Source organism: Haliaeetus albicilla, chromosome 3, assembly GCF_947461875.1.
Source record: "Haliaeetus albicilla chromosome 3, bHalAlb1.1, whole genome shotgun sequence".
Taxonomy (NCBI): Eukaryota; Metazoa; Chordata; class Aves; order Accipitriformes; family Accipitridae; genus Haliaeetus; species Haliaeetus albicilla.
Window position 1 is genome coordinate 6389254 of NC_091485.1, and position 27793 is coordinate 6417046.

The 27793-nt window shown below is 41.7% G+C and overlaps 1 protein-coding gene across 1 annotated transcript; it reads left to right on the forward strand.

The window, feature by feature from the left end:
- LOC104324808 (sodium-dependent neutral amino acid transporter B(0)AT3) lies at positions 1-27553 on the forward strand. Its single transcript, XM_009929160.2, has 12 exons — positions 1-157; positions 9414-9554; positions 11157-11294; positions 13929-14110; positions 14509-14619; positions 19821-19933; positions 20201-20329; positions 20948-21104; positions 22449-22653; positions 24237-24396; positions 25808-25970; positions 27072-27553. The coding sequence occupies exons 1-12, from the start codon at positions 1-3 to the stop codon at positions 27282-27284; spliced, it is 1869 nt and encodes a 622-aa protein (XP_009927462.1). The 3' UTR covers positions 27285-27553.
- The last annotated feature ends 240 nt before the right edge of the window (positions 27554-27793 follow it).

The following is a 27793-nucleotide window of genomic DNA, read 5'->3' on the forward strand; positions in this document are numbered from 1 at the left end:
ATGTCAAAAGATTTATCAGTGCCACCTGAAATCCCTAAGGAAGATGGCAGACCCAAGTGGGACAATAAGTTCCAGTATATTTTAAGCTGTATCGGATTTGCCGTCGGTCTGGGGAACGTGTGGAGATTTCCATACTTGTGTCAGATACATGGAGGCGGTAAGACTGAAACGGGACTTTGCCAAAATATTAAACTACAATCCTAATGTAACCATACTAACTTATGATGGGCATGGAAGTTATATATTTGCATCACTTCTTTTTTAAACTGTCTCGTTCTCATAAATGTTTTGCACCGGTTAGTTAGATTAGCTTTTTCTATAGAGTATATTTCATTTTAAAATGATGCGTTCGTTTAGGAATTGAGACCAGACTGATGCTAACTCTCAGCAAAACCATTGTAAGTTCTTACATTGCTCCTACAGTCCTGCCAGGAGCAGGAAACTGAACCTGCAGGTCATTATGTTAAGGAAAAGCGAAAAGTCCAGAGACAACCGGCTCCCAGATAAATGGTCGCTGCGCTTTCCTTTGGGAAGGTGAGCGAGTCGTTCCCCTCCCTTCTCTGATGCTCGTAGGAGCTACCTCATCGTCTGGCACTGCCCCTGCGCAAAACTAAATTGCACTTTTTGATGTCTGTGAGGCTGTTTGAAATGCTCAGCTGATAGAACACCAACCAGGAGCCTGCCAGGCGGTGCGAAGAGCTGCCCAAGCCTGTCCCTGTCACTTGGTACAAAATGCAGTTGCCTGGCTCACCGCGTCCTCAGAAAGAAAATAAAATCTGAGCGGAACAACAGGTATACCTGGAAGATACTGTGAAAAAAAATAAAATATATGTGTTGGGAAGAGCAGAACAGTTCACACTCTGATAGAAAAATTAATTATGTTACAACGAGTAACAAAAAGTCCCACAAAGAATTGCCTTAGAAGCAGCCGATTTAGTAAATATAGATGGATCGGAAAAGAGTACTTGATAACTCACCGTTCACAGTAGCTTCTGAGATCTGCCATGGTAAGCTGTCTAAAGCAGAGTCAGATAGCAAATTGTTTCAGCCCAGAATTATTCGTTATCTTTCAATTAACGGGAGAAACAGAAAATTCAAACCTGGAGAAACTGTCAAATGACAGAAAAAAATATTAAATCCAAGCTTGTTCTACCAAGGTGTCTGTATTACTTGATGAACTACATATATTTGAATCAACCAAGGAACCAAGAATGGATGCTGCCTTTAATGGAAGGAGGTGTTTCAGAAAGAAGTAGCCACTTAGGGACTCTGGTAAGTAGCTGAATGAATGAGATATAGCAGGTTGTATCAACAAAAAGAATCTCAGCATATATAAGCAGAGCACTAGGAAGTAGGTGTAGATATTGCTACCAACACTAAGACAACTTCTGAACTTCTGACGCCTTCTGAAAGTCCAAATTTCAAAGTCAACTTGAAAAATTAGCCAAAATGCAGAAAAGCACCAACAATTATTTAAGGACTGGGAAACTTATGGGACAAGGAATGACTTAAGAATCCAATCTATTCAGCTCATGAAACTGAACACGAAAGAGTACATTTATCATAGTCTATAAAGAAGCAAATGGAAACTATTTTGGTGGCAAGGAGCTCTTTAATATTGAACATGTAACAGCTGGAAGCTACGATTACACAAATTCAAATAAGAAAAGAGAAGAAGCAGTAGGTTAGCTTCCTCCCAGGAGACTTAACATTTTCCATTATTTATTTACAAGATGTGAAACCCAGTGAAACTCTCTCAGAGGAGTGCCATAACTGGGTGGTTAGAAATCCATAGGTGTGAGCACGCAGTGTCTCTGCGTTTGCCCATGGAAAAAGCCTGTCGCTTCAGTTAATGATACATGCGTTAATGAGACATGATAAACACCTTTAGAGAGACATCCCCATAGCAGATGTGGCATGGGGCCCACAAGGAAGATGTTCTTCTGGCGTAGGAGCTGTAGGTCGGAAAAATACCCTATAGCATCTCAGGTGGCCTTTCTATCTTAGAGCAAGGGAACAAGTGTTCAGTATTAACAAACAACATAATAAAACTAAACATAAAGTGATATTTTTGTAATACAATGAACAATTAACACAAAGCGCTTAGTGGAAGGTTTGAAACTCACAGACGGGACCACAGCAAGATGCAGCTCCTCCGCACATCTCGTTACCCAGAGCTGCTTCTGGGGCCACCAGCTGCATGAGGCTGCATGAACTTTGTGCTTCAAGGCTTCCTGTAAATCTCTATTATGGATTAAGATGAAATATTGTTCTGCTGACCGTAAAAACGCTCTCACACCTTCCCATGAAGCACCAAGGGTTGCTTCTCTGTGCTGGAGGCGGGGGACTAGCTGTGGCCAGCTGTTTTTCAACCTCTTCAGATCCCAGCCTCACTTCAAAAGATCAGCAACACTCACCTCCTATTGAGGTTTGATCTCTCCCTTCCATCCTTCCCCTCCGGGACGTCCTGCATCCCTGCCCTACGGACCTCTACCACCCCAGGAGAAGCATGAGTGCCAGTGCAAGGAGACCCACGGTGACCTGGTTTACTCCGAAAGTCTGTTTGCTTGTGTATCCAGCTTCTGAGCACTGATATATCCCACAGGAGCTGCTAGGGACAAAAAAGACAGGGTTTAGAGAAGGTTTAATGATAATAAAAATAGGAAAATGCTGCAGGGACAAAGGTCGAGTTGTTCCTTTGCTCCATGAGTAGCAATCTTGCCAGTGAAAAAATCAGTTTAAAATAGCTAGCAGACTCAGTAATGGCACGTAGCTACTCTGCTTCACTACGAACAGCATCACAAGACAGGGGTGAATAAAGGTTCAATGTATGGATGTACGGCCAGTGTTTGGTCACTGGATTTTAATGAAGGGCTCAGAGAGCTCAACAGCAGGATGGACTCTGTAACAAAGTGCTGTGGGGTTTGTGAATAATTTATCTCAGAAAGCTGGCGTTGGAAGAGTTTGTGTGAGTCATGAAGACCACCAAGAAGACAGAGCTGTTGGGTTTACACCAGTGTATAATGTAGCTGCTTTTTTCTTCTGCTAATTTAAGGCAGTGATGTGGTTTGGGGTTGCATTTTTGAAAGCAGACAACTCAGATGCAAAAGCCCAATAGCTTTTCAGGGCTATTGGAGCATAAATCCCGCTTGTGTGGGTCTGAAGAGGTGAAGATGGGAGAGACCAGCAGCATCGTGGTTAAGCAGGAGCCCTGAGAGGTGCAGCGAATGGCTTCTGGGATACGGATCACAGTTTCATAGCTGGTTCAGGTGATATCCAAGTGTTTTAAGAGTTAGGCAATGCACTTTACCTCATTTCTAGATCTTTTAAAAAACAAGAGATAAAAATAAGTGCTTGTATATTTGCCTCGTGTCAGCTGTTCTCATCAGACCTCTGGACCTTATTCATCGCACATTAGTGTTACTCAGTAACTTGGATCTAATATAATATCAGTTTTGCTGACATTTATCACCCTTGTCGTTACTGATTATTTGGATTTATTGCCTGAGTTAAGTTAGTTATTTACTTTTCATGACTAATGGACATGAAGGTTGTTTGCCACAGTAAGTGGAGACAAACGCAAAGGTTCCCAGGCAACTGGGATTGAAAAGAAGTCTCTAAATGGCCCAGTATATAGTTTGTCACTTAAAACCAAGACTCAAACAAGTCATATTGCTATATATGTACACATACAGTCATCTCAGAATACTTAAAAAAATCCCAACCCAGTTCTAGCTGGAACTTACTGCAGTGTTTTACTTTTGATTATAGCTAGTATATACATACACTTGCCTAATCCATGGGTATTAAAAATGGGCATAGTGCCTGAGCCTACAGGATGATTGAAAAAATCTTTAATATAAAATACAGTTTCTTTCTAGGAAAATAAATACATGTAAACACTAAAGTCCTGCTAAAAAGGGAGAGCTGTTTACTTCTGGGGCAATGATTTACAGACTTTCATAACCTGTGGCTTACCTGACCTTTTGCTAGAATTTGAACTACAACTTGGTACAAAATGCAGTTGCCCGGCTCACCGCGTCCTCAGAAAGAAAATAAAATCTGAGCGGAACAACAGGTATACCTGGAAGATACTGTGAAAAAAAATAAAATATATGCATTGGGAAGAGCAGAACAGTTCACACTCTGATAGAAAAATTAATTATGTTACAACAAGTAACAAACTTCATTTTCTGGATTGTTACCATGTCCTGCTCAAGTCCTTGGTGAAAAACTATGGCATTTGGGGTTGATCCTTTCATAACTTGTTGTACTTGGTTGCCCTTTACAGCTCAGGTTGGTGCTCGCACATGGGTGCTGCTCGCTTGCGTCCTTCAGTCATGAGTATTTCACAGGGAAGATCACCAAGGCTATTTTATAAGTCACTCTACAGGTGTTACCCATCTTCGTTTGAAATGGCTATTGCCCTCTTGGTTTTCTGGACATGGCTTTAGCTGCTTCATTGTTGCTCAAGGAGATATAGTCATTTACGTGGGAAACTCAACCCTGCAAAGTTTCAGTGTCCGTAAGATGTGCAATGGGGCCTGTCGGTCAAAATCAGTGCCATCATAAATATACTGCACAAATGCCACATTTATAGCAGCTCATACTTTTCACCTGGATTAAGGCATGTGCAAAAGACATAACAAAGATCATGAAGGATTGTTTTCCAGAGAGAGGGTGAATATGGTTAAGTTGCTGCTTTTTTCCTTACCTGATGTCTTGATGTGATTCGTTGCTGTGTTGGCTACTACGCTGCTTAGCTGAACTCCCACGGAGAAAGGGGGACAGGTCTGATAATCCCCTTTCAATAGCTAATAGCTTTTTCTCTGTATCCGAACAAGTAGTTCCCACCTATTGCAATTTCTTGCAGGTAAAACATAAATTATGGCAGGTATCTTGCCATTAATTTCTCAGTCTTTTGGAAAAATGCACCCATCACCATTTCTCCTATGTACCAACAGAACTGGTGAAGTGGATCTCTGAATGCTTGTTGCATTGTATCATACTGAGATGGGCTTTCTGAATTTTTCAGACTCTACACGTTTCCTTTGGAATTACTATTTTGCCATTTTCCAGGTCATTTCTGTCTTCATTATAATTACTTTTTTCTATTCCTAAATCTCTGATATTCATGTTCTGGCCTTTCAAATGCTGTTGTGTCTTTAGATCGTCATTTCAAGTTACTTGCTTTAATTCTGCTAGCTGATCTGCAGGTGCTGGTAAGGTGCAATACTGAGCACGTGGATCAGTTCCTCTAAGTTTTTCTCCACCATTTAGGAAGTCTTCATTGGTACCCCAACATCAAGCAAAGCTACTGGGTTTCCATCTCTGCTTCTCACTGAGGCTTATCCATTTCTGCAGGTCTTGGTACGTCTTGATTAGGAGGTCACCTGGCTGATACTTCAAACCGCTTTACATTTCCATAGTCAGACCTGTTGCTCTCTCTTTCTAAGATGTGGCAAAACCAATCTGGTGCTTTCACTCTGCTTTGCCGGTTGCCATGATTCACCTTTAGACCGCGCTCCTTCGTTAGCCTCCTGGTCATTCTGCCCTCCAGTGCATCAGCAACTCTCCACAGGCTGCCTTCGTGCACTTCTCTTCCAGATTGCCATGTGTAGGTGATACAACAAAGATTGTGCCCTTCAAGCGTCATTTTGCAGGCAGAGGGCTGAATATGCTCGAGCAGTTGCTTTTCTGACCTGATTTGCCTGTACGTTGCAATCGAGGGGTCAGGTTTTAAAAACCCACAGTGCATCTAGGGCGCACCAGGTATTTTCTTTTCTACTGCCATGACTACAGAGCTATCTCCACTCTAATGGCTCTTCTGAGTTAGCAATGATACCGATCGTGCTACAGACTGGTGCTCCTTGTCACTTGGGACTCTATCGTTAACGAAACCAACTTACCAATATGTGCAGTATTTGTAATTGTTGATAGCCTCATTTGGAAAGCTCTTGCAGGCTTTCTGTGCCTTCTCATGTGCACAGGGATTGTTCCTTGGCTTTGTGGTATCCTTGTGCAGGATCTCCTGCCAACATAACTTTTAACTCTGGTAGATTTTGGACTGGTTAGGTTTTTTTTTCTCCTTGACCTTCTTTTAGTAGTGCATGCACGTACTTGCAGGATGAATGCTTTGTGCATCTGGGGTGTCTTTCTAACAGAAGGAATGGTGTAGACTGAAATTTTCCTAGGTCACGCCCCAGGAATGCAACTAAAGCATGCCCTGGTGATACTTTTGATTTTTATGGGCATTTCTCCAGGCTTTTAAGGTACTTACAAATGCTTGATCACTGTCATTTTCCTTATATGTTTTTTGAGAGGAAAAAAGTTACTGAAGCTAAACTTTTGTTTTTAGAGGTTCCCCCCTGGGCTCGCTTCTTACATATGTCATTTATTTGCCTTTCACTGTGGAGCATATAGAGCTAGAATATCTAGATATACATATACCTAGCATATTCAGATATAGAATAATTTGCTTACTGGCACTTTATGATTGTTTCTGCTAAGGTTTCCTTTTCCCATGCCTCATGGAAGCCAAACCTACTGAGTTTCTGCCGTACCTGTTCCACACATCACCTGGGTGCCGATTGGGTTTTGCTGTGCCTGTGTCTGAATGCTCTGTGTGACACATGCTCTGTGTCAGGTACCAGCTTCCTTCTTCATTCTGCTTCTTGGATTTTCTTCTTGCCTTTTTCGCAGTTACATTTTTCATGGCATTTTTTTTAAAAAGTATTTAAAATTTGCCTTATGGCACATCCTCCCCTATCTATTAAACAAAGCCCTTATCTATATAGTGCTAGAGTATCTGATACCTTTCCAGTATTTTTTTTCTTTCTATGGGTGGGGGATTTTATTGTGGAAAAGAGTAAGCTTCAAGTGCTTGAGCAGACTGCCTATGCTTTTTCTGACTATTTCCTTTTTGCCTAAAAATACTGTAAAGCAAAGGAATGAATAACTGAACACATATTTTTACACTACAAGCCATTTATTTGAATTAGTTCCGAGAAAGATTAGCTCCATTAACTATTTCTTCTTAGCCCAATATTCTGCCATATTTCCATATTTGCAGATAGCATACTTTTTATACGGTTCTCACGGAAAACCAGTATTTTCTTTCCACGTGCGACATTATGTTTTGCCATGCTATAAATATCGTTGGAGATAACGTACAAGCCAGCACAAAGCAAACAGGCTTTTATCTGCAGAATATCTAAACATGCTCTGCTATCGAAGGTTCAACTAGCAAACAGAAAATGGGAGAGAGATAACAGAGGGCAGTTTGCACTAATTATTACACAGTTATTTCCAGGGAGATATGATACGGGAGATAGGTTGGTCCCTTATAGAGCACTCTGCTAGCAAGGGCTCAGCATCGCGTGGCTTGCAGAGAAACAGCTCAGGCGAACAAGCCGGGCGAACGAGCCCAGTGCTCCGCGCTGCCGTGCTCCAGTCACCCACGTGAATATTTTGCTTTTCCCAGGAGACAGCCCAAGGCATGGGGCTCGCAGGAGGGCTGGGTGGGCGTCCCCAGGCGTGCTGCGGAGGGGGATATCGATATCGCAGCAGGTTTGAAGGAGAGTGCAGGACTGAGTGTGGCGAGAGGTTTCTGAGTTCTTGCAGAACGGACCTGCAAATTCCTTAGTATTTACATGGGAGCTTTGGTAGGTAGCTCCAGGTGAGAATTCATCAGGTGGTAAAACACTTAAAAATAAACAAACTGTTGTGGTCCTTAACTCTCTCTGTAAATCTCTCTCTTTGGGGGAGGGGAAGTGGTTTATAACAGCCACTTCAGAGTATCCTCCAAGCAAGAGGACTACTGAGGAGGGGTACTGAGGATCCATAATGAGGATTTAACATAATGGGAATTAACTGTGAGACTCCTCTTTCAAATCTGCTTCTTAGCGGTTAAAAACATCGTAAGAAATCAGATCATAAGGAGAGACATTTATTTCCACCTTTGGCAAATTAAGAACAGTCCTTCTTTGAGAAAAGCTTTGCTGATTTTTGTTCCTATGTACTGCTTGATAAAGGGCTAAACCATTAAACAACACACCTTCTCTGGGTGTTGTATGTAGTTATTGCAGCAGCTAGCAATAGGTAGCAAAGTTATTGCAACACCTAGCCTGAGTGATTCGATTTATCTGCCCAGCCTTTCAGAATAATCGGTGATTGCAAAACACAGGAGCCAGTCCAGGAGGAGACCAGAAATCCTTGCTCATTCCCCCACCTCCCTCTCCGGGCCAAAGACGGAGCGGAGAACCGACGGAGGTGATGGTAAAGCTGCTCTCCCTGCCAGCCTGGAGGGAGAGGAGAAGGTTTCCAGGGCTGGAAAAGAGCTGGGCAGACTCAGCTATCAGATTTGGAGGCAAAGTTGAAATGGTATAACAAGGCACGGGTCTATTGACAAAGCGGTGAGGAGCACAGAGTCGGTATGAGTTGGTAGACGGATTGGGAATGGGCTGAGGCAGGACTTCTGTCTTTGCTTCCCCAAAGAAAAGAAGCTTTGTGGTCACAGCGGTTGTTGGTCATGGCAATCAACTTCAATCTATTAGATCATTTCAATTTAATTGGACATTTCGGCAGGTGCTTTAAACATACTGACGAAACTTCTGGTGTCATGAAAACCAGTATCTGTGCAAAGACCCAAACCCGTGTCCCTTCTGAGGAAAGGCGGGGAAGATGAGGCGTTGCACACCCATTTTGCAGGAACCAGCCAGGCTGCCAGCAGGATTGACACCCGCCTGCAGGCACCCAACAGCACGTGCTGCCTCTGGCCCAAGGCAGCTGCTATGAGAAAAAACAGGGAAGACGTAGGAGATGACACAAAGTGGGAGGAAATAGGGTTTCGTTGCTCCCACGCGTCTCACAGAACAACTTGGCTTGCTTTCAGTTTTTCATTAGCCAGAGGCTCTGTGCTTTGAGCAGAACTTTATGCAGTAAAGTAACCTGGTCTCCTGGGGGTCTCCAGCGCAAAATCCTGCTTTAGCAGGGGAAGATGGAGGAGCAGGCGCCTGAGAACTTTAGGGACGGAAACGAAATGATATACTGAATGGGAAAGAGACAGTATAAGGGAGAGGCAAACCCTTGCACTTTATGAGCAGGGGGAGAAAAGAAGATGCTTAAAAGAAAGGGTAAATGGAGGAAATAGCGAGGCTGTTTATAATGGGCTGTAGCAGTGCCTGAGGGGAAGTGTCCTGCAGCACTAAGCATCCCTGTCCTTCCTCCTACGTCTTCACCAACAAAATTACCACTAAGAGACATTACTTGGCAGGTATCCCTAGCAATGCTCCCTCTCTCAACACACCCCACAAGGACTCTGTTAGGGTCATAAAGCAGACAAATTACAAACCAGTAATTTCAGTGAGATGCAGATAATCGTGTGGCTCAATTGCACTTAACTGTGTTTTCAGGGGCTTTCCTGATCCCATACTTCATCGCTCTTCTCTTCGAAGGAATCCCACTGTTGCATCTCGAACTGGCCCTAGGACAGTGCCTGAGGAAAGGCAGCATCGGTGCCTGGAACACCATCTCGCCTTACCTTGGAGGAGTCGGTACGTCTCTTGGGGTCCCAGCTCAAGAAACTGCAGCTGTGCTCCCACCCAGCATTCTCTTCCTACAGACCTGCGCCTAACGCTTGCTAAGATATAAAAAGAAATGCTTGTCAGGATATAAAAGAAAATTTTTACGATTAAGGTGGTAAAACACTGGAACAGGTTGTTCAGAGAGGTGGTAGATGCCCCATCCCTGGAAACATTCAAGGTGAGGTTGGACGGGGCTCTGAGCAACCTGATCTAGTTGAAGATGTCCCTGCTCATTGCAGGGGGCTTGGACTAGATGACTTTTAAAGGTCCCTTCCAACCCAAACCATTCCATGATTCTGTAATTCTATATTGCTCCCATCAGGTGTTACTCTAGGGACACAGGAGCCTTAAATGCAAACCTCATAACCTTTGCTGTGGGAATAGTAATGATCATGAGCTCTGCTAGCCAACACTGCCCCGTTCCCACCGTATCTTGGTGCTTACACAAGAGCTGCCTGCCCACAGGGCTTCTCGCTCCTCCCTCACAGCCTCACCAGAAGCCAGTCTTCTCTGTCCAGGGATAGTCAGACCGGAGGGGGGACAGAAAATCAGGAATGGGATCCTGGCACTTCCTAAGGAGCCTAACGCACCTGGGAAAGTTCCCCTCCGTGAGAGAGGGGCACCGTGGGGCTACTAAAGGGACATTAACAACATGGCTGGGCACAAGGACAATCCACAGAGCAGTCTGTATCAGACTGGTTTGCAGTCCTGCACCAGCAATTTTTTTTCTATTTATTTAATTTAATATACACTGAAAAAACCATATCTCGTGTCCTGCGTGCATTGTTAGGCTGCAAAAAGTGACCAGGAGCAGCCACTGTTAAGGGCTGAACCCTTGGCTCTACCAGTTTTGAGATGGCATCCTCCTGCCTGCTGGGGCAAGGAGAAACCCTCGGATGCTCCAGCCAGGACTGCTGGATGATGCCCTGCTTTAAGCAGGCGCCTGAAAATGGGATTGGCAGCAAGACTTGTGCCTGCGGGCAGGCGTGGGAGGAGAAGGGCTGGGTAAGATTAATTATCTAAGGGCCAGAGGGCAACCAGGAAGAAATGCCAAGCAGCAGGGTGGTGCCACCAGCTAAACCCATCTCCTACAATTAGGCACGTCCATCCTCCCTTTGCAAAAATGCAAGCAAGCAGAAACCATGGTGTTGCTATTCCTCCTTCCTTCTTGTAGGAGTAAAACAGTTACCGGTGTTTGTTACAAACTTATGTGCATGATTTGGGACAAAAAAGTGCTCCTCACGCAGCTGTAGCATGCTGTGAGATGTCAGTCTCTTTTGGTCTCTGCTATTAAAGTTGTCCCGTGTTGTAGAAAACAATGTATTATACACTAGAGCAAAAATTTCAGCCCTAATCTTTGTTGTCAGCCTTCTTGGAGCAGGGCCGGTGAGCGGGGGGACTGTGCACCAGTGTTTGGCTACTGAGGACACAAATGCCCATCTTTCATGTGAAAATCTCTGAGGCAAACAGAAAATCTTGAAAAATTAGGAAACGTGAGCTTCTAAGACCAAGTGCTGTGACTGATAATTTTTTCCAAAGCTTTTCTAAGCTGAGATCTTGTGCTTTCTGCAGGGATTGGTTCGTGGATGGTGTCAGTTCTGGTGAGCTTATACTACAACACTGTTTTAACCTGGGTGATGTGGTATTTCACAAATTCCTTCCAAGAACCTCTTCCTTGGAGTGTTTGCCCTCTAAATGAAAACAGAACAGGTAACTACCACTTAGAGCGTCACTGCTAGCAAAAGGAGGATCACAAATGTCAGAGTCTCGGGGCTTGCAAGGGGAAAAGGGAAGTTTTGTTTATTTTTTGTGCTTGTGCTATGATACAAATACCAGTCTGAAAGAGCGTCCTCTGCTTTCTGACTATGCAGAAATAGCCATTTATCATGACACACGTGCCTGTTATCATAAACTACATATCAAGACACGTGAGATTGTTAGCATAATTAAGAACCCAATTTATGACTACATCTTTTGGTATCTGCTTTAAATGAGACTCGAGTTTTCATTGGGTGGTGATGCATTGGTTATGACTCATAACATTTCAGGTCATTTGCCATGATGTGCTGAGAAAGATCAGCTGAGTTGCCAGAGCAGGAAACACAACCCTACCAGAGAACTTTAGTCTCTGCCTGTAGATTGCCAAGACTACTTTTACACATCCAACAAGACAGCTTCCTAGAGCAGCTAGCCAAGAAACCCCTGAGAAGAGAAGCCACACTTGATTTGGCCCTAGGTTGTGCAAAAGACCTGGTTTGTTTTCCTGTCAAAAAGCTACGAGAGGGATGACAGCCTTCTCAATTTCATCACCCTCACAGGCACAACAAAAGCCAGAAAGTCCACGACCCCTTTTGCTTGATTTCTAAAAGGGAAACAAAATAACAGTGTTTAAAAAAAAAGAAAAAGGAGCAACTAAATAAGCAAAACTTTTGAGGTAGAAGAGAAACTACTTAAAGAGGGAATCTTTGAGGCTCAGACCAAATTCACATTACCCAGTTCAAAAACTTTAGTGAGACCAAAGACAGTGTACCTAAGCAGGATAAGGAAGACTGCTCTCAGTTCTTTAAAATTATTTTTCAGCTTTCTTTTTTTGTTCAGAACATGAGAGATGACAAGTTCCAGGGCAGAGCAGAAACGTAATCTGAGTAAGAGGCTAAGAAAAAAGACAAAACAACAAAACATAGCAGAAGTCAACTTTCTTTTGGAGACCTTAGGACTATTCTGGAGTAGGAAGACAATTAGACGTCCCCCACCTTTGTTACAGAAGTAGAGAAAATTATTTGGGCCTTAAGAAATAGGATTCTTTCATTTCTCAGGATACAGGTGGCCTGACTAGTGAGCTAAACAAATGTTTTCCAAACCTGCTTTGGAGATCATCTTTTTAATCAACCGGTTTGGTATACAGAAAAACTGCATTTTTAGTTAAGAATCTTTTAGAAAATATTGAGGAAGTCCTTTAAGGACAGATTTTTCAATACCAGTGCCAAGATGGGAAGAACCTGCACTTCTCCATCACGACTGCAATGCTCTCTCCGGGGACCTGCTTCCTAAGCAAGCCAAGTAGCAGCTGTTCCCATCCACCAGGCTTAGCTGAACACAGACTAAAATGACATTATTTCAGGCTCACGTACTTAAGCTGGGGCTAAAGGGACAAGAGCAGCAAAGCTTTTCACAACATAGCTTGTTACCCATACACTGTGCTACAACCCACAGACTTCCATTCAACAGCCAGAGACTGTGTATTCAGAGGTAACTGGGATTGCACTGGTCAGTGTATGTCCGGGTGCACGTCCGATTCTTTTAATTCAGAGCTGAGGAAAGGATGCCAGAAAGTCTGAGTACACGAGCGTCCTCACACACTGAAAGAGGATCACCAGCTTCAGGTGTAATGACATTTCAGTGGCAACCACACTTGCAAGTGTAAATTTGTCACTGGAAAGCCACTTGGCTAAATCAGTGCCTCACATACCTGCAAGTTACTTCATTTTCCACCTTGCAATCTCACCAGAGCAAGTTTTGTTTGAAAAGTTTCGTAAAGCCACAATGACCACAATTGGGGGGGGGGGGGGGGGGGGGAAGTTATGGTAAACTTGAGTGGGATTGTGTGCAAAACAGCAGCTTCAGCAGGAGACGCTGCACGAAAATTAGCGTGCTCTCCTAGGCAGAGACATTCAGGTCTCACCAGGCAGGGAAAGGGGAAAGAGCTCTCCCAGTCCTGGTGTGTGCTGGACCTCCTGGTTACAGGGATTGCTATCAGTGTCGGCCCCGTGCTGTGTAGCCCCAGCTCCTGGAAACGCACAGGACTGCCTCGTGCTCTCAGGACACACCTGATTCTGGCTAGGAGCAAAGGCAGGAGGTGCAGCACCCAGGGAACTCAGGTTTCCAGCTAAAGACAGCAGGTCAGCAGGTTTCCTGAAGATCTGAAGGCTTAGATGTATCCTCAGGTGCCTGAACCTTGTTAAGGCTCCACCAGCTTGTAGCCATATAGCTAAAAAACTTCATAGTCTCCACCACAATTACAGTTTAGATTTTACCTTGCACTGAGTGTGACACCTTTTCTATTTAGAAAGTTATCACCTGTAGAAATGCTGGCGATGTTCTGGTGAAGGTCTCGCGTAAGTCTCGCAGTCTCAGCCTGTCGTGACGGAGTTTGTCTTGCTGCACGTTACAGACAGTGCAGAAAGGCCAGTTCAGTCCGTCTCTGTATTTCATTTGGCAACCCACAACAAGACCATCCTGCCACTCTCCGTTAGTCTAAAGTATTGCTTCCTAAGCCTACAGTGGGTGGGGAAAAATATTACCAATTTTAAAATCTATTCTTACGCTTAGCACATTTTTTTCCAGGGCTCAACAAAGAATGTTACGAAAGTACCGCAGTAAATTATTTTTGGTACAGGAAAACTTTGAACATAACACCTGATGTCACTGAGACTGGCACGTTACAGTGGTGGCTCATTTTGTGCTTAGCAACTTGCTGGGCAATTGTATACCTCTGCACCATCCGAGGAATTGAAACCACAGGAAAGGTATGGAAAGGATACAGAAGTGCATTATCCCACACTTTGGGTCTTGCTCTCCAGATACTGAGTTTCCCCGCCAAGGAAAGCCTTCCCCGTTTACCTCACTAGCACTGTTTCAGTGTGCTCCTTGTCCAAGGAAGTGATCGCAGCGGTACAGGTGGCTCAGAATGACACTTCTTTCCCATTGCAAATGCTTCTGCCCTACCAGTCTCCCCTCAAGCAGTTTTAAGAGGAATTTTGTTACAAATATGTTCAGCAAAAGCACGTTCTGATTCTTTTAAAGATGACAATGTTCATCTGTAGCTGTCTGACCCAATATTATTAGGATTGTCTCTTGTAATAACTTAAACAGGATTTTTTGATGTTAGTAACTATCTGTCTGTCTTCTTACCCTCTCACTTTAGGCAATTTATGTAACAGCAATATTTCCTTACCTGGTCCTAACTATATTCCTTATCCACGGACTCACTCTACCAGGAGCCACTGACGGTCTGGTTTACCTCTTCACCCCTAATGTAAGTATTGCTGCTATAGTCAGAAATGTTATTTTTCCTTTTTCTCCCCCTCAGATCTCATACTGTATATTCATTTTCCAGCAACTCCTGATCTAGCTCCCTATCCAAGATCTCAGCTAAGCTCTTTTTTCTGAGATGAAGTGATTCAGTATTTTAATATACTTTAGCAAGAAAAGAAGCAGCAAAGTATTTAACAGTTCAGTAATAAGCATATCAGAAATTACTGGAAAATTGAGTACATTATGGGTGCTTCAGTCTTGAATGTGTAAGTGAAACTGATGCACTTCATGAGTAGAATCATCTCTCTTTTACACATGATAAAGATGGGATTTCCCTGCCAATGCTACAGAATTTACACAACTTTAACCTTTTAAGAATTCGCAAGGAAAATGACTGAGGAATTATACTGCAAAGTGATTTTTTTTTTTAAGGTTGAAAGTAATTTTCTCCTACCCGTTTCTCCATAGCTGAAGTTTTTCACCCCCTGTAGCTGTCCCTAAAAGACAGAACTGCTGGAGAATACTCCTCTCCCATTTTTTCTCATCTTCTCAAAGGGACAGGAGTCCCAGATCCCTTCATATGCAGGCCATTTCAGAAGGACCTCTTTACACTGTTCTTAGCGGCCTTCCCAAATGCAAAGTGAAATTGTCCTACCAAGTGGTTGCTATTAATTGTAGGCTCCTCACAGCTCTGCCTTCATGCTAAAAAGCTCCACAAAGCAGTGAGTGTAGAGGAGGAAAAGCAGCACGCACTGATGGATGGTCTCGGAGCATCCTCTGCCTCCAAAGCAACAGCAGTGCTTCCCACCACAGGAGCAATGGGTATTTCCCTTTCCCGTCCTACAACCAGAATACAGGCATTAAGGAAAACATAAGCCAAGAAGCCCGGAGATACGTTACGTGCCAGCCTGGAAAGAGACACCAGCAAGAGAAAGCTCAGATGAGACACCTCTTTTATCCCTCCCCCTGCAAGCCCAGTGGTATGGGCACCCATCTGAACACTATCAGAGCTCAAAAAGGACAACCCTGGTCTTTATAGGAGATCAGGACATGCACTTGTATTTTTCTAGGGCCCAGACAGGACAATAAATGCTTGGTGCAATGTCTTAATGCTTTCTTCAAAAGCAGACTAGACAACACAACCAGAACAGGGCTTGGCCTGTTGTCATTTGGTCTCTGCCCGGCTGTCAGGTTTCTCTGGAGAGCTCAGGCATCTTTGGGACTTACAAACGTTGCATAGCGAACTTAATGCAAAAACTAGATTTGTGTGTATCCACAAAGCCTGGAGGTACTGCAGTGCTGAGGGGGAGAGGATCGTCAGAAAAGAAGAGCTGGACTGTTTTGTAGACCAGCGCGAGAAGTCAGAATGAAAATCCAGCTGCAATCAACCTGCAGTTAATGATTAGTTGGTTTGAGAAAGCAGATCCTGGGGACGTCCTTGAAGAGTCATCTGAAGATGGTTTTGGTGATGAAACTTTTCTACGAACATGGAAAAGCTGATGCAACAGCCTGGTAAGTGATATCTGCTATAGGTGTTGCTATTGCATAGGAAGTCACAGTGTAAGACAGAGAGATGGCTTTGTTAAACTAACACACCAACTGCTATGGAGGATTTTGGCACTTCAAGGACTTGAAAAAGACAGTAAGCATACAACTGCAACAACATCTCCTTTCTCTCTTCTTCCCCTTAGCCCCCAGCTGCAGTACCATTATTGCCTTTTCTGTTAGCCTGTTTAATGAGGAACTATTCCCACCACTGCCATCAATAAATACATGTGTTTTTCTTGTTACACTTCTCCACGGGGGATGTCCCAAAGTGAGTTGTACAGAGGGGTTCTTGGTTTGTGGGGTTTTTTTGGCAAAGATTTACCTGGCCCACCCAAACCACATTAGCTTACAAAACTGTAAAGCGTATTTCTTAAGTGTGCGCTGTTTTCTTCTTCTTCTTTTCCTGTCTTTTTGCAGGCAGCTTGTAAAGTTTTAGCAAAATAAAGTAAGAGTTAGCTCACCTACTGCCTGTTTCACCTTGCTTTAAAAAAAGAAAATTTTAAACAAACAAACAAATAAATAAATAAATCAACCTTCCTGACATTCTCCACTCATTGGAGGCAATCTTTTCCAACTTTTTTCCAACTTTGCAGTGCAGCAGAAATTGTAGTTTCTCTATAGCAGCTGCCACATCCACTCTCTGGTAACTGTTACACCTCACTGTTGTTTTTGAAAATCTGTGAAAGAAATACCTAGTGCTAAAAGTCACATCTTAGCCAGTTTCAACATCATAATCACCCAACTGAATTTTTTTTTTTCAAACCACCATTGTTTAAGTTTATTCACTTTCCAAGTTTGTATTTTAGTTCTTAAATATCACAAATGATAACTGCATGTATATGGATTTTAAAAGTGGCGGGCTGTGGTCTTATTTTCATGCAGAAATATATAGTCGGCTTTTTGCCATCTGACACACTTTCACACCTTAAATTCTAGAACAAATAATGAATACTTCTTCTCATTGACTTTCAGACATGGAGAAGTCTGACTATGTACTCACCCTCTCTAAATCCTTGGCTACCTGGAAAGTGAAGTTGCCAAAAAAACAAAAAAGATACTGAAGTTTTGCTCACAGGCACTTGAGGGGAAAGCAGAAGCTGTGCAAAGATGAAGCAACATAGGAGCTGGAACAGAAACTGTTGGAAAGGTTCTTGGGAAAAAAAAAAAACCAGAGGCAACAGAAAAGGGATCCTACCAAGCATCAGCAATGGTCTCTACACAGTTCAGCTTCTGTGGACATCTGTGTCGGCTACAAATGCCTCCTTCTCCAGTCCCTTTCACATCTGAAAGAGCTTCAGAGACTGTAAATATTTGGAGGTTCTCTGGCAACAAATAATTTCAGGAACTTGGTTGGGCAACTGACACCTGCACCCAGAGCTCTGGAGTTATTTAATGAGCAGTGAGAATAGCCAAGAAAAAGGCAGCACAGGCACCAGGTCCTCTATCACAGAGGCAATTTGTAATTTTTTCCTCTATTTTGCAGTTTAGTTTTACACCTGATGTATTACTGTGAATGGACACTTAAAACTGCTTTCAAGGTACCCGGTCTGTCTGTATTGTTTCTGGTATTAAGGAGAACAAAAGCATTACCTTAATGAACTGCTGTCTTTAAGTGCAATATTACTTGTTAGCCACTTGCTTATGAGAAAAGCAACAGCTGTTTTTACACCAAAATTACACATCACAGGGATCCCAGTATTTTTTAATTCTGTTTTAAGAAAGTTTCCATCTGTGTTTCATGTGTTCAAGTATTCAAAAATCCTACCGCCCAGGGGGGAGCAATTATGCTTCCTTTCCTCATTAGTCCCGTGTTCATTCATTAACATTCTGGCTGTGTATCTTCATCCACACGTTTCTAGCTCCAGCACATTTTTTCTTCTGAGGACACTCTTATGAAATCTGTATGCTGTATTACTGAAAATATAAAATAACATTTAGATTCATAATGTGCTTAAAATCACGTAATGACATTGCCACAGCGCACTTGCCTGTCTGCTGTTTCTTCAAGTTTGGACGTTGACGAGCGCCTTTTAGAGTCAATAAATGCATTGCATCTAGCACCAAACTAAACTATCCAGACTCATTTGCCAAAGTCCCCAGTCAGAAAGCCAGACTTGTAACAGCTGTATCTGTCAGCACTTAATCACAATGTGAAGGCCACGTGGCAATGCGAATGCTGAGTTTCTGCACTGCAATTGCGTCTAGTCCTGCACCTCCACAAGGTCCTACCAGTGAGCACTCTGGCATTGAAGGGTTTGGTTATGATCTTTCAAAATAAACCTCTAGAAAGGTTTGCCTAAGCTGAAGCCTTTCAGCCAGTAACAGTTACACATATCTGCTTGCTACGTTATGTTGTACAAAACGTAATACCAGTTCTGCCATGGTCAAAGCACTGGCACACTTGTGGAGAAAGCAGCTGCAGTAAAAGCATTCACTGCATCCATCCACACTGAGGTCAACCCATTATTCTCGCTCTTCCAAGCTCAGGCCAGCTTCAGAGAAACCCAAAGTGCTATTAAGGGTCTTCTGGCGTACTTACCTCTCATTCCTACCAATGCTCCTGGTAGGATCATTCCTACAAATCTTCCCAGTCACGTACTAGGATGAATGGCACAGGCACATAGACACGACACAGTAAACACACAATTCACCCTGCATGACTAGGATACAGATTTGACTCAGACGGATGTAAAACAAAGTGAAATACTCTACAGCCCCAGTACTACTTTTGGGCCACCTGGTTTTTAAAACGCTCATTCTTAACTAATACTGGTTTTTATTTCCCCTACTTGATAACGGATCAGAAAGTAATTCACGTGGTAGGGTATGAATATAACATGTCACTTCTTAGTTTCTGCAGGAAACTAATATTCATTGAGCACATTTACATTTTGCACATTACTTATGTTTTATCTTTTTCTTTTAGACTGATTTTAATGGTAAGATTCCTTCTTAGCACATCTATTTAAAATTGCGTATTATTCTCTGTAATCCAACAGTCATTGACTCTTTAATTTAGCTTCCTCTATCATGTTGCCCTTATATCAAAATTCAAATTTCACTCTGTCAATTTCTCCTTTTTTCTTATTTTTCCTATGTTGCCATTTTGTCTTTTGTTGCTGTTTTCACAGTACTTTGAATCCAAGATGCTCTTTTCAATGAAGAGCCTCTTCATGTCTGCTTGGGCTTTTAGTCTTTTTTTTAAAGCAAATTTGGAAAGCTATGGAATCACTTTGTCTTAAAACAATGAAGGTTTAGTATTTGTTTATACAGTTTTAGGAAGATAATATTCTTAAACTGGAAGTTACCCGGTATGTGGATTAACAAAAAGAAATAAACTGAGGAAAAATGTAATGTACTGTCCCTATTGTGTGCCTAATGCCTGTCATTTAGAAACACATTTTTATTGCCACACAGAAGAGGTGTACAATGAAGCAGATTCTATAATTACTAAATATATTTAAATAGACCAAATTATGTCTTCAGAAACACCTGCTTTACTGACACTTTTTGTACTAATTTCCATTTTCAGTGTATTTACATGGCAGCACAATTCTCAATTTCAGAAGTGAAATAAGAGATGAGCTATGACAACCAAGAGAAAAAGAAATTTTAATTTCAGCCTAATACATGCATTTATTCCAATTATTTCAGCTGAACACTTTGAAAAATCCCCGTGTATGGCTTGATGCAGCTACCCAGATTTTCTTCTCTCTCTCTTTGGCTTTTGGAGGGCTTATTGCATTCTCAAGCTACAATCCACCAAAGTAAGTAGAACTACAACCTTTATAAATTGGCTAAATTCTTGCTGCATTTTGTGCAATTTTCTAAAACTTTCACATTTTAATTGGATCTTAATTTTTCTAAAGGATCTTAACACCTGCTGTCTTTCTAAAAGGCCAAATAGATTGTCTAACAGGAAGGGGGGAAAAAAAAAAATCTAAAAAAAAAAAGTTTGCAGAAATACCCGAGAGAATCACAGATAAAATATTGCCTTTTTTTAGTCACTTCACTTGTCTGAATGCTATTTCTAGAAATGACTGTGAAAAGGATGCAGTGACAGTGGCAATTGTGAACAGCGTGACATCCCTCTATGCTTCCATCCCAGTCTTTTCTGTTTTGGGGTTTAAAGCAACAACAGGCTACTGGGACTGCTTGGACAGGTGAGAAACTTGCATTTCCAGTGTTATACTGTGGTTTCAATGCCTCAATAGATAATGTGTTACTTGAAAAACATGCATTTAGAGAATTTATTTTCACTAAAAAGGAAAAGCATCTGTATGGAGAAGTCTAATATAAAAATGGAAAGTATTATGGCACTGAGGCAAGAATGATCAGAGGTAGTGTTTGTAAGAAGCAAGACAAATTATAAAACAACTCATTGCAAGTAGTGCACCAAGGGTCACATCTCAGTCCCAGACTAGCATTAGAAGTAGTTAAAAACCCAACACTTTTCCCTATTCCACTAGATTCACTAAGTTATTGAACACAAGTGGTGGAAATGCTCTGGAGAGCTGATAAAATAAAAATAGAAATGTTTTAGAGACTGCATCTGCATAAAGTACTCAAAGTTTGTATCTGAAAGAGAAGACATTAAATAGCCTGAATATTTTCTCCTATTTTATATATAAAAGTTCTTATTTAACATTTTCCTTTATATTGTAAATAACTGCACAGAAAGTAAACACAACTTTCTGTTAACATGTGAATACATGGCATAGCATTTCCAGACACATCATCTGCAAACATTGAAACTAATGGTATGTTGGCTTCTCTGTCAGGAACATTATCAATGTCATCAATGAATTTGATCTTCCGGAAGAAAGCATCGTGCGACAGAACTATACAGCCTGGATTAGTTACCTAAATTCATCACATCCAGAAAAAATTGCTGGACTCAAACTGAAAAGCTGTGACCTTCAAGAATTTCTTGATCAGGTACCATAATTGCTTTCAACAAAGCAACCCTTAAACAAAATATGTAGAAGGACTGGTATCTTCCTTTTTCTTATAAGTACTTGTACATTACTCTACTTGTAATGAATATATTATACATAATGATGAAACAAAATGATTTCTCAAAATTTGAAATAACACTGCTGTAGGACAGTTTCAATTCAAAGCTGTCTGGTACAGCATGCAAAATTACACATTATTATCAGAAAACCTATCTTCAAATGGGTTCCTACCTGGAGCCTACCATGGACACTAGATTCAGTCCTACTTTGGTTTACAGGAATAAGCACAACAGAGGAAACACATCTAGCTGAAAGATTATAGAAAAAGGATGCTGAATGGGAGTTTCCTAAATCCATATTTAAGAAAGTATCAAAAAAATCTATTAAAATGTTCACTGTTTGCTTTCAATCACATGTATGACCACCAGGAAGGTACCTTATCACTGTCTTCTGTTTTCCTTTCCCCATCTTTCTATTCCCTTTTGACCTCTCCCTTTTATTTTTCCTCATCTCTGCACAGGATCTCACCAATATTTTATTATTTTTTTCCCCAACCTCCCTCCCCCCTGCCAAAATACATTCTCTCCCTTTCTGTCTTTTCCGATCCTCCTAAAACATTTCCCCTATCACTAAACACAGATGTTTCTTCTCTGTTTACTTCTCCAAACTCATTCCACTTGCTCCAGTCCTGTAACTCTCATTTACTACTCACCGATTTGTACTCCCTTGTTACAAGTCCTTACCACCTAATGAAAAAAGAGTAGGGCCATGGTTGGAGGAGAGAATACAAAAAAAAGGAGCTTGAGTTAAAAATAAAATAAAATATTAGGACAAAAGGGTGGACACACCTGTTAGAGACAGAGTGTGCCAGTGCACGATAACCTTAACACGCAACAATGGTAAAATAAGCTATTTTAATCACACGACAGAGAAGTCAAAGGACAACATTCCAGCCTTACACAACTCAGTTTCTGTTTTGTCTGGCTTCCTCTGATGGCACCCATTTCTGATTTACAGTTTGACATATTTTACTTCCAAATTAGTGCAACATTAGCATTTTTCAATGCTTAGATTTAACTATCCTTGTCCTTGGGATAGCGAATTCAAACAAATTTGGCTGAAATTGTGTTTCTCCATATTAGCCTTTCCTGACAAACGCTCCCCGCTCCCCGTTTTCTCAACTGCTGGCTGCCACAGAGCCCCATAGGCTGACCAGCACCCTTGACTCCAGGGAAGGGCAGAAGCCTGTTATAATTCTATATGCATGAGAAATTGTATTTGCACTATTAAAATGCGCATTTTTATCTGTTTGTGAATTCTGCAGAGTGTATCGGGAACTGGCTTGGCTTTCATCATTTTCACTCAAGCCATCATTCTCATGCCAGGCTCCCAGGCCTGGGCCATCCTGTTTTTCGTAATGTTGTTCAGCTTGGGCCTTTCTTCTATGTTTGGGAACATCGAAGGAGTCTTCACTCCTCTTTTAGAGCTTCGAATTATATCTAAATCAATACCCAAAGAGCTGTTATCTGGTAAGGTATTTGCTTTGCTTTCTTCAAAGAAGGTGGCTTATTTATAGATGTGCAAACTACCTTAATAAATATTGTAGAGGGATTAAGAATTTGTAATATTAACTTAGCTATCTCACAGTGTTAGTAAGGGCAGTGGATTGTGTTTGCAGAAGATAAGCACATAGATGAGGTAGCAGTTATGGCAGTAGCTGTCAGATGACAGTATTATATTGCCCTTGCCGTCTTTTTTTCTTAGCTTGCAAGAGCTGTTTCAGTCTGAGAAAGCTTGTTAAATTGCTATTCCTGGAGTCAAGCTCACTCTGAGCTGTTGTAGACATCAGGAAGAGCCTTGTCTTCACTTAAGCCTTTGGCACCTAAACAAGTCACTTTAACGCAACCAGTGACATCAGCTGGTCTGACATAACCACCTGTGCACGAACTTACCACATTGTCCCAGCTGCAAGATAGGTCATTCACCCCCATTTCATTCAGGTTTATGCTGCTACAGATTATTTCACATTTACTGTGAACACACCAGAGTAGAAGATTACCACTTGTAAACACAGGAATGAGTGCGTGCGATCCTGTTCTTGCACCAAAACCAGAATCTTTTCAACCAGAGACAGTTATTGAACCCAACCTGCTCCTCAAGAACCAGACTCAGTGAGAGTCTGAGAGATCGTACTGTGAAATTGGTCTAGAAAAATTTCTGGCAGTTTGAAGTAATGGATTAACACTTCTGCAACCTGTCCTTTTAAATTTTTTATCAGGAATATTGCTGTTGTGCCTTTTTTAGAGTATTCTTGTGGCATCAAAATTATACCCTTCTCATTTTACACAACCTGATGAGGTAAACATATTATTTTGAAATTGATTTTCCAATCGTGAGCTTTTTTAAGGAAAAAAAAAAAAAAAGTCCGGAGTCAATTTTACACAGCATTGAACCAAAAGCCATCTCAAAGTCAGATGCAATTAGTGACACAGCACAAGGACATACAAATTGAATTGCAGCCCAGGTCTGCATCCAGCAACACTTTTCTTCCTTCCCACTTTTTCTCTCAATTACCCCAAATCCATACCTTGGCTAAAGGGGAACTGACTGTACAGAAGCGTGGAGAAACCTAAACCATACACGCTGTGACATAAGGCACATACACATTTGAAGCTCTGGGTTCTTTGAGGAAATGGGGGGCAGAAATCCAGGGAGCCCTTACAACTTCCCAGGTGCCAGCTACCTGTGCTTTGAGCCTATGACTGCATGGAAATAAGGGCACTTGAAACTCACTGCATCAGTCAAAAATTAACACAGCGCAATAGCATAGCGCAGCCCAGGTTATCTGCTGGAAGTACTAACAACTGAAGGATGCTCCGAGTCACACCAGTGCATTCCTCCTGCAACAGACTGGTGCCTCTTGGCCAATACACAGGGGAAAACGGAGTTTGGGAAGTGGCATTGGCTCCCCTAAGGTAAAAACAGCTTGTCATAGCTCTGTAGAGGGAGAGAGGATAAAAATCACTAAAACAAGAGCAAAAATAATTTAGAACAAAAATATACTTACCAAGTTCAGTTCAGTACTCCTGTAACAAACCTTTTTTTTCTTCAGGTATAATATGTCTAATTTCCTTCCTCATCACTCTGTGTTTTACACTGGGTTCAGGGAGTTACTGGATTGACATTTTTGACAGCTATGCAGGCTCCGTGCCTCTTCTAGTCATCGCCTTCTTTGAAGTGATTGGGGTTGCATATGTCTATAAAATGAAAAGGTACGTTGGAAACCGATGGAATTTTTTTCTTCTAAGAGACAAATATATTTTCCTCTCAATCCATGTATGTTACATACAGGTATACAATATTAACTTACTTCTGTAGTACTTAACAGTTCTGTGAATGTAGTTATTCTTTGCTTCAAGTCTCCTATATGTGTAAAACAGGAAGAATAATCTCTGCATAGCACTTATGGAAGGAGGGATCCTAAGTTTAAAGCTAGAAAGTCAACAGCCATTGTAGTTCTTTGGCCAAGAGGAGTTACACCATCTTTCAAATATGCTCCCGTTACGGCCATTTTGTTTTGTATACTCTTGCATTTTTTGCATATCATTATTCTTCCCCTCAAACTTCATAGTAAACAACATGCAGTAACTCGCCCATGTTAAAAAGCTCAACCTGCATGCTGAGAATTTCCACAGTCACAGACACTGATTAAAAATTTTTTAGATCCACTGTTAAGATCCTTGGAGCATCTCCCATGTTAAGTGACAATAACTTCCAGGCTACATCATCATAAAACAATTTCACACATCCCTCTTGCTGCCTGAACAGCTAGCCTCAATCTTCCATGACACGAAAGTGGCAACAAAACCTGGTTTCACATGCTACAACAGACTCTGGATTCCACAGCACCTGTATTTTCTCTGTTGTGCTAGTATACATATACTTTTTCCTCCTTGTTACTATGGGATACGAACACAGTCAAATCATTTTTTCCCAGCTCTCAAGAGAATTTCTAGTATCTTCAGTTAGATTAACAGAACTGAAGACAAAGCTTGTGTTTGAACACACACACACAATCACAATTCCTATTCCAGATTACAAAACACTTTCCAACTTGACAGATACAGGTTATCATGTCACTATCAAACCCAGAAGCATATACCTACTGCCCATTCAATGTACAAAACTGTAAGAGGTATATGTAAAAGATCAGCTCCATGTCCAAATGACTGCCACTACTGACTGCAGAGGAAGCTGGCTCAGGCTGCAATAATTTTGTCCCTGACTTGATTTGACTCATTTGGTGCTGGTTAATTCAGACTTCTTCCTAACAAGCTATGTTTGTTCCCTTGGCAATTTTGTCTTTTTTTAAATGTTGGAATAGTTCTACAGAACTGCTATAATATTTTCTTCACTTGTTTGTGCTTAGAAACCTTAGACTAGGTGCTCAAGTAATGTAAACTGACAATGTAAACTGACCATTTGTCCCTGGTAGGGATCAATTATATCAATTTATTGATATTATTATTTACTTAAATCTATAGTAAGTTATTAAAAAAGGGTATGGAATAGCAAAGATTTAGGGAGCTGTACCATGTGTTTAAAACTTACAGGGAAGTATGAAAAAGTGAAACTGTTACCACTTAGATCTGACATCACCATAAACATGCCTCCTCTTAAAAGGTTCAGTAAAGATGTGAAATGGATGACTGGACGAAAACCCAATCTCTACTGGCAGATCACATGGAGGTTCATTAGCCCTCTGCTCCTGCTAATTGTCTTCGTGGCCTTTGTTACTCTTCAGATACAGAAGCCAGCAAGCTATGCAGCCTGGAACCCTAAATACGTATGTCCCCAAATATTTTCAAAGCTTCTAATAAAAGCAAGACTTGTATATTTTTCTCCCTTACCAGATCCTTTAAAATCACTGTTATCTACTGCTTACCTACATAATGCAGCCTGAAGTGATGCAACGCTCAGAATGAGAAGGCTCTGGTATGCATAGAGGTTACACATATTAAAATGCATTTCTGTTAACAGAGCATCTTCTTGAGGAGTCCTGCATAGTCCATGCTCCACATTTCTTACAGATATGTGTAATGCAGAGAACTGTTGAAGTGAAATGTGTCTCAGACACTCCATACCTACAGGGGGTTCACAGGTGGAACAAATGCATGGGCAGAGCTTTAGAGCTGCACAACAGATACCAAGGATGAAAACAGTACTCAGTGAGAACTACCAATATTACTGAGGCCTTGATGAATACATGAATGTGTAGTTTTGACAGGCAGACAGGGAGGGAGGCAGTGGTCCAAGAACAGCGTTGGTTAATTCAGCACCAAAGAGATGTCAATGTTGAGAACAGTTGATCTGGATGTCATTGTCTCATGTCAGTTGCAGTTTCTTGGATCCCTCTCAAATCCACCCTGCGTAGGGGTTTAAAGATCGATTCTGGTGTTAAACTGCGTGAGGACTACACGGCAGCAGTGTCTCCTCCAAACGCCATTAAGTATCTGTCATCCCAAAATAAAACTCATAGCCACAGTCTTGCAGAAATTGCATTACCATCATTCCCTCAAAATCTCTCACATAAATCTTCCCTATTTGGCAAAGAGCATGCTCAGTAATTGCTGAAACCAGGTAAGCTTTGAGTACTAACAAGAATAATCAGACCTTAACCAAGCGAGGGTGAAAGTTTGTAACTCTTTGGGCAACGCCTGCCTCCCTAGGAATGTGTCACACTTCAGCTATAAATCTTTGAAACTGTAAAACATTTACAGCCATCTTCAGACCTGTGAGAAAGGTATACAGGGCCGCTGAATGCTATTGCAGTATAAGAGTAAAACTTTAGCTATACTTACTATAACACCATAAGAAAATGGAAATCACAGCAAAATGTAAGTGTACCTACCAATTATTTCTTTTGCTTGCTTTTTTATCTCCATAGGAAGGCTTTCCTATGAAAGAGGAGAAAGTTTATCCACCTTGGGTACTGGCCATCTGTGTGCTGTTAGCTGTCCTTCCTTGTGTGTTTGTGCCTCTGGTAGCACTTTTCCATCTGATCAAACGAATGTGCAGAAACAAGGAACCAAGCTTTGTAGCACCAGAAGTGTTTTCATGTCAGGGGTCTAACAGCAACTTTTCTCATCCAAAAGAATAAATACCCATTTATCTGTCTGTAAGTGAAAATAAGACAGCCTTTGTTAGACACAAATAGCTTCAGCATGGTATCATCCAACCAACCTGTTTACGCAGTTCATATGCTTACAGCCAATCACTAGGACTCTATAAACAGTGCTGCTATGTTTCCTTTATTTTCAACCAATTTCACAACAGTTACATTAATCCTGTCCCTCCTACATCCTTGTCCTGAATCCTACACACCGACCAAGTACCAGCCCCATTGCTTTAACTCTTTTCACGCATTACCAACTTCATGTCTCTCTCCAGCCAGACTTTAAACTTGGAAAGCCTGCTAATTATTGCAAGTGCCCTGTCTTCTTTCACTTCTCTTCTAAAAAAACAGTTTGTTCCTAAGGATCAGCAACATAAAAATTGGAACGCAAGCACCTACAGTTTCATTCACTGACCCTGCCCTCTGAGAGATGTAGAATGGAAGCTCTTGAAGAGTAAGGACTCCTCTTGTCCACTGCACTCTACTTTTTGTAA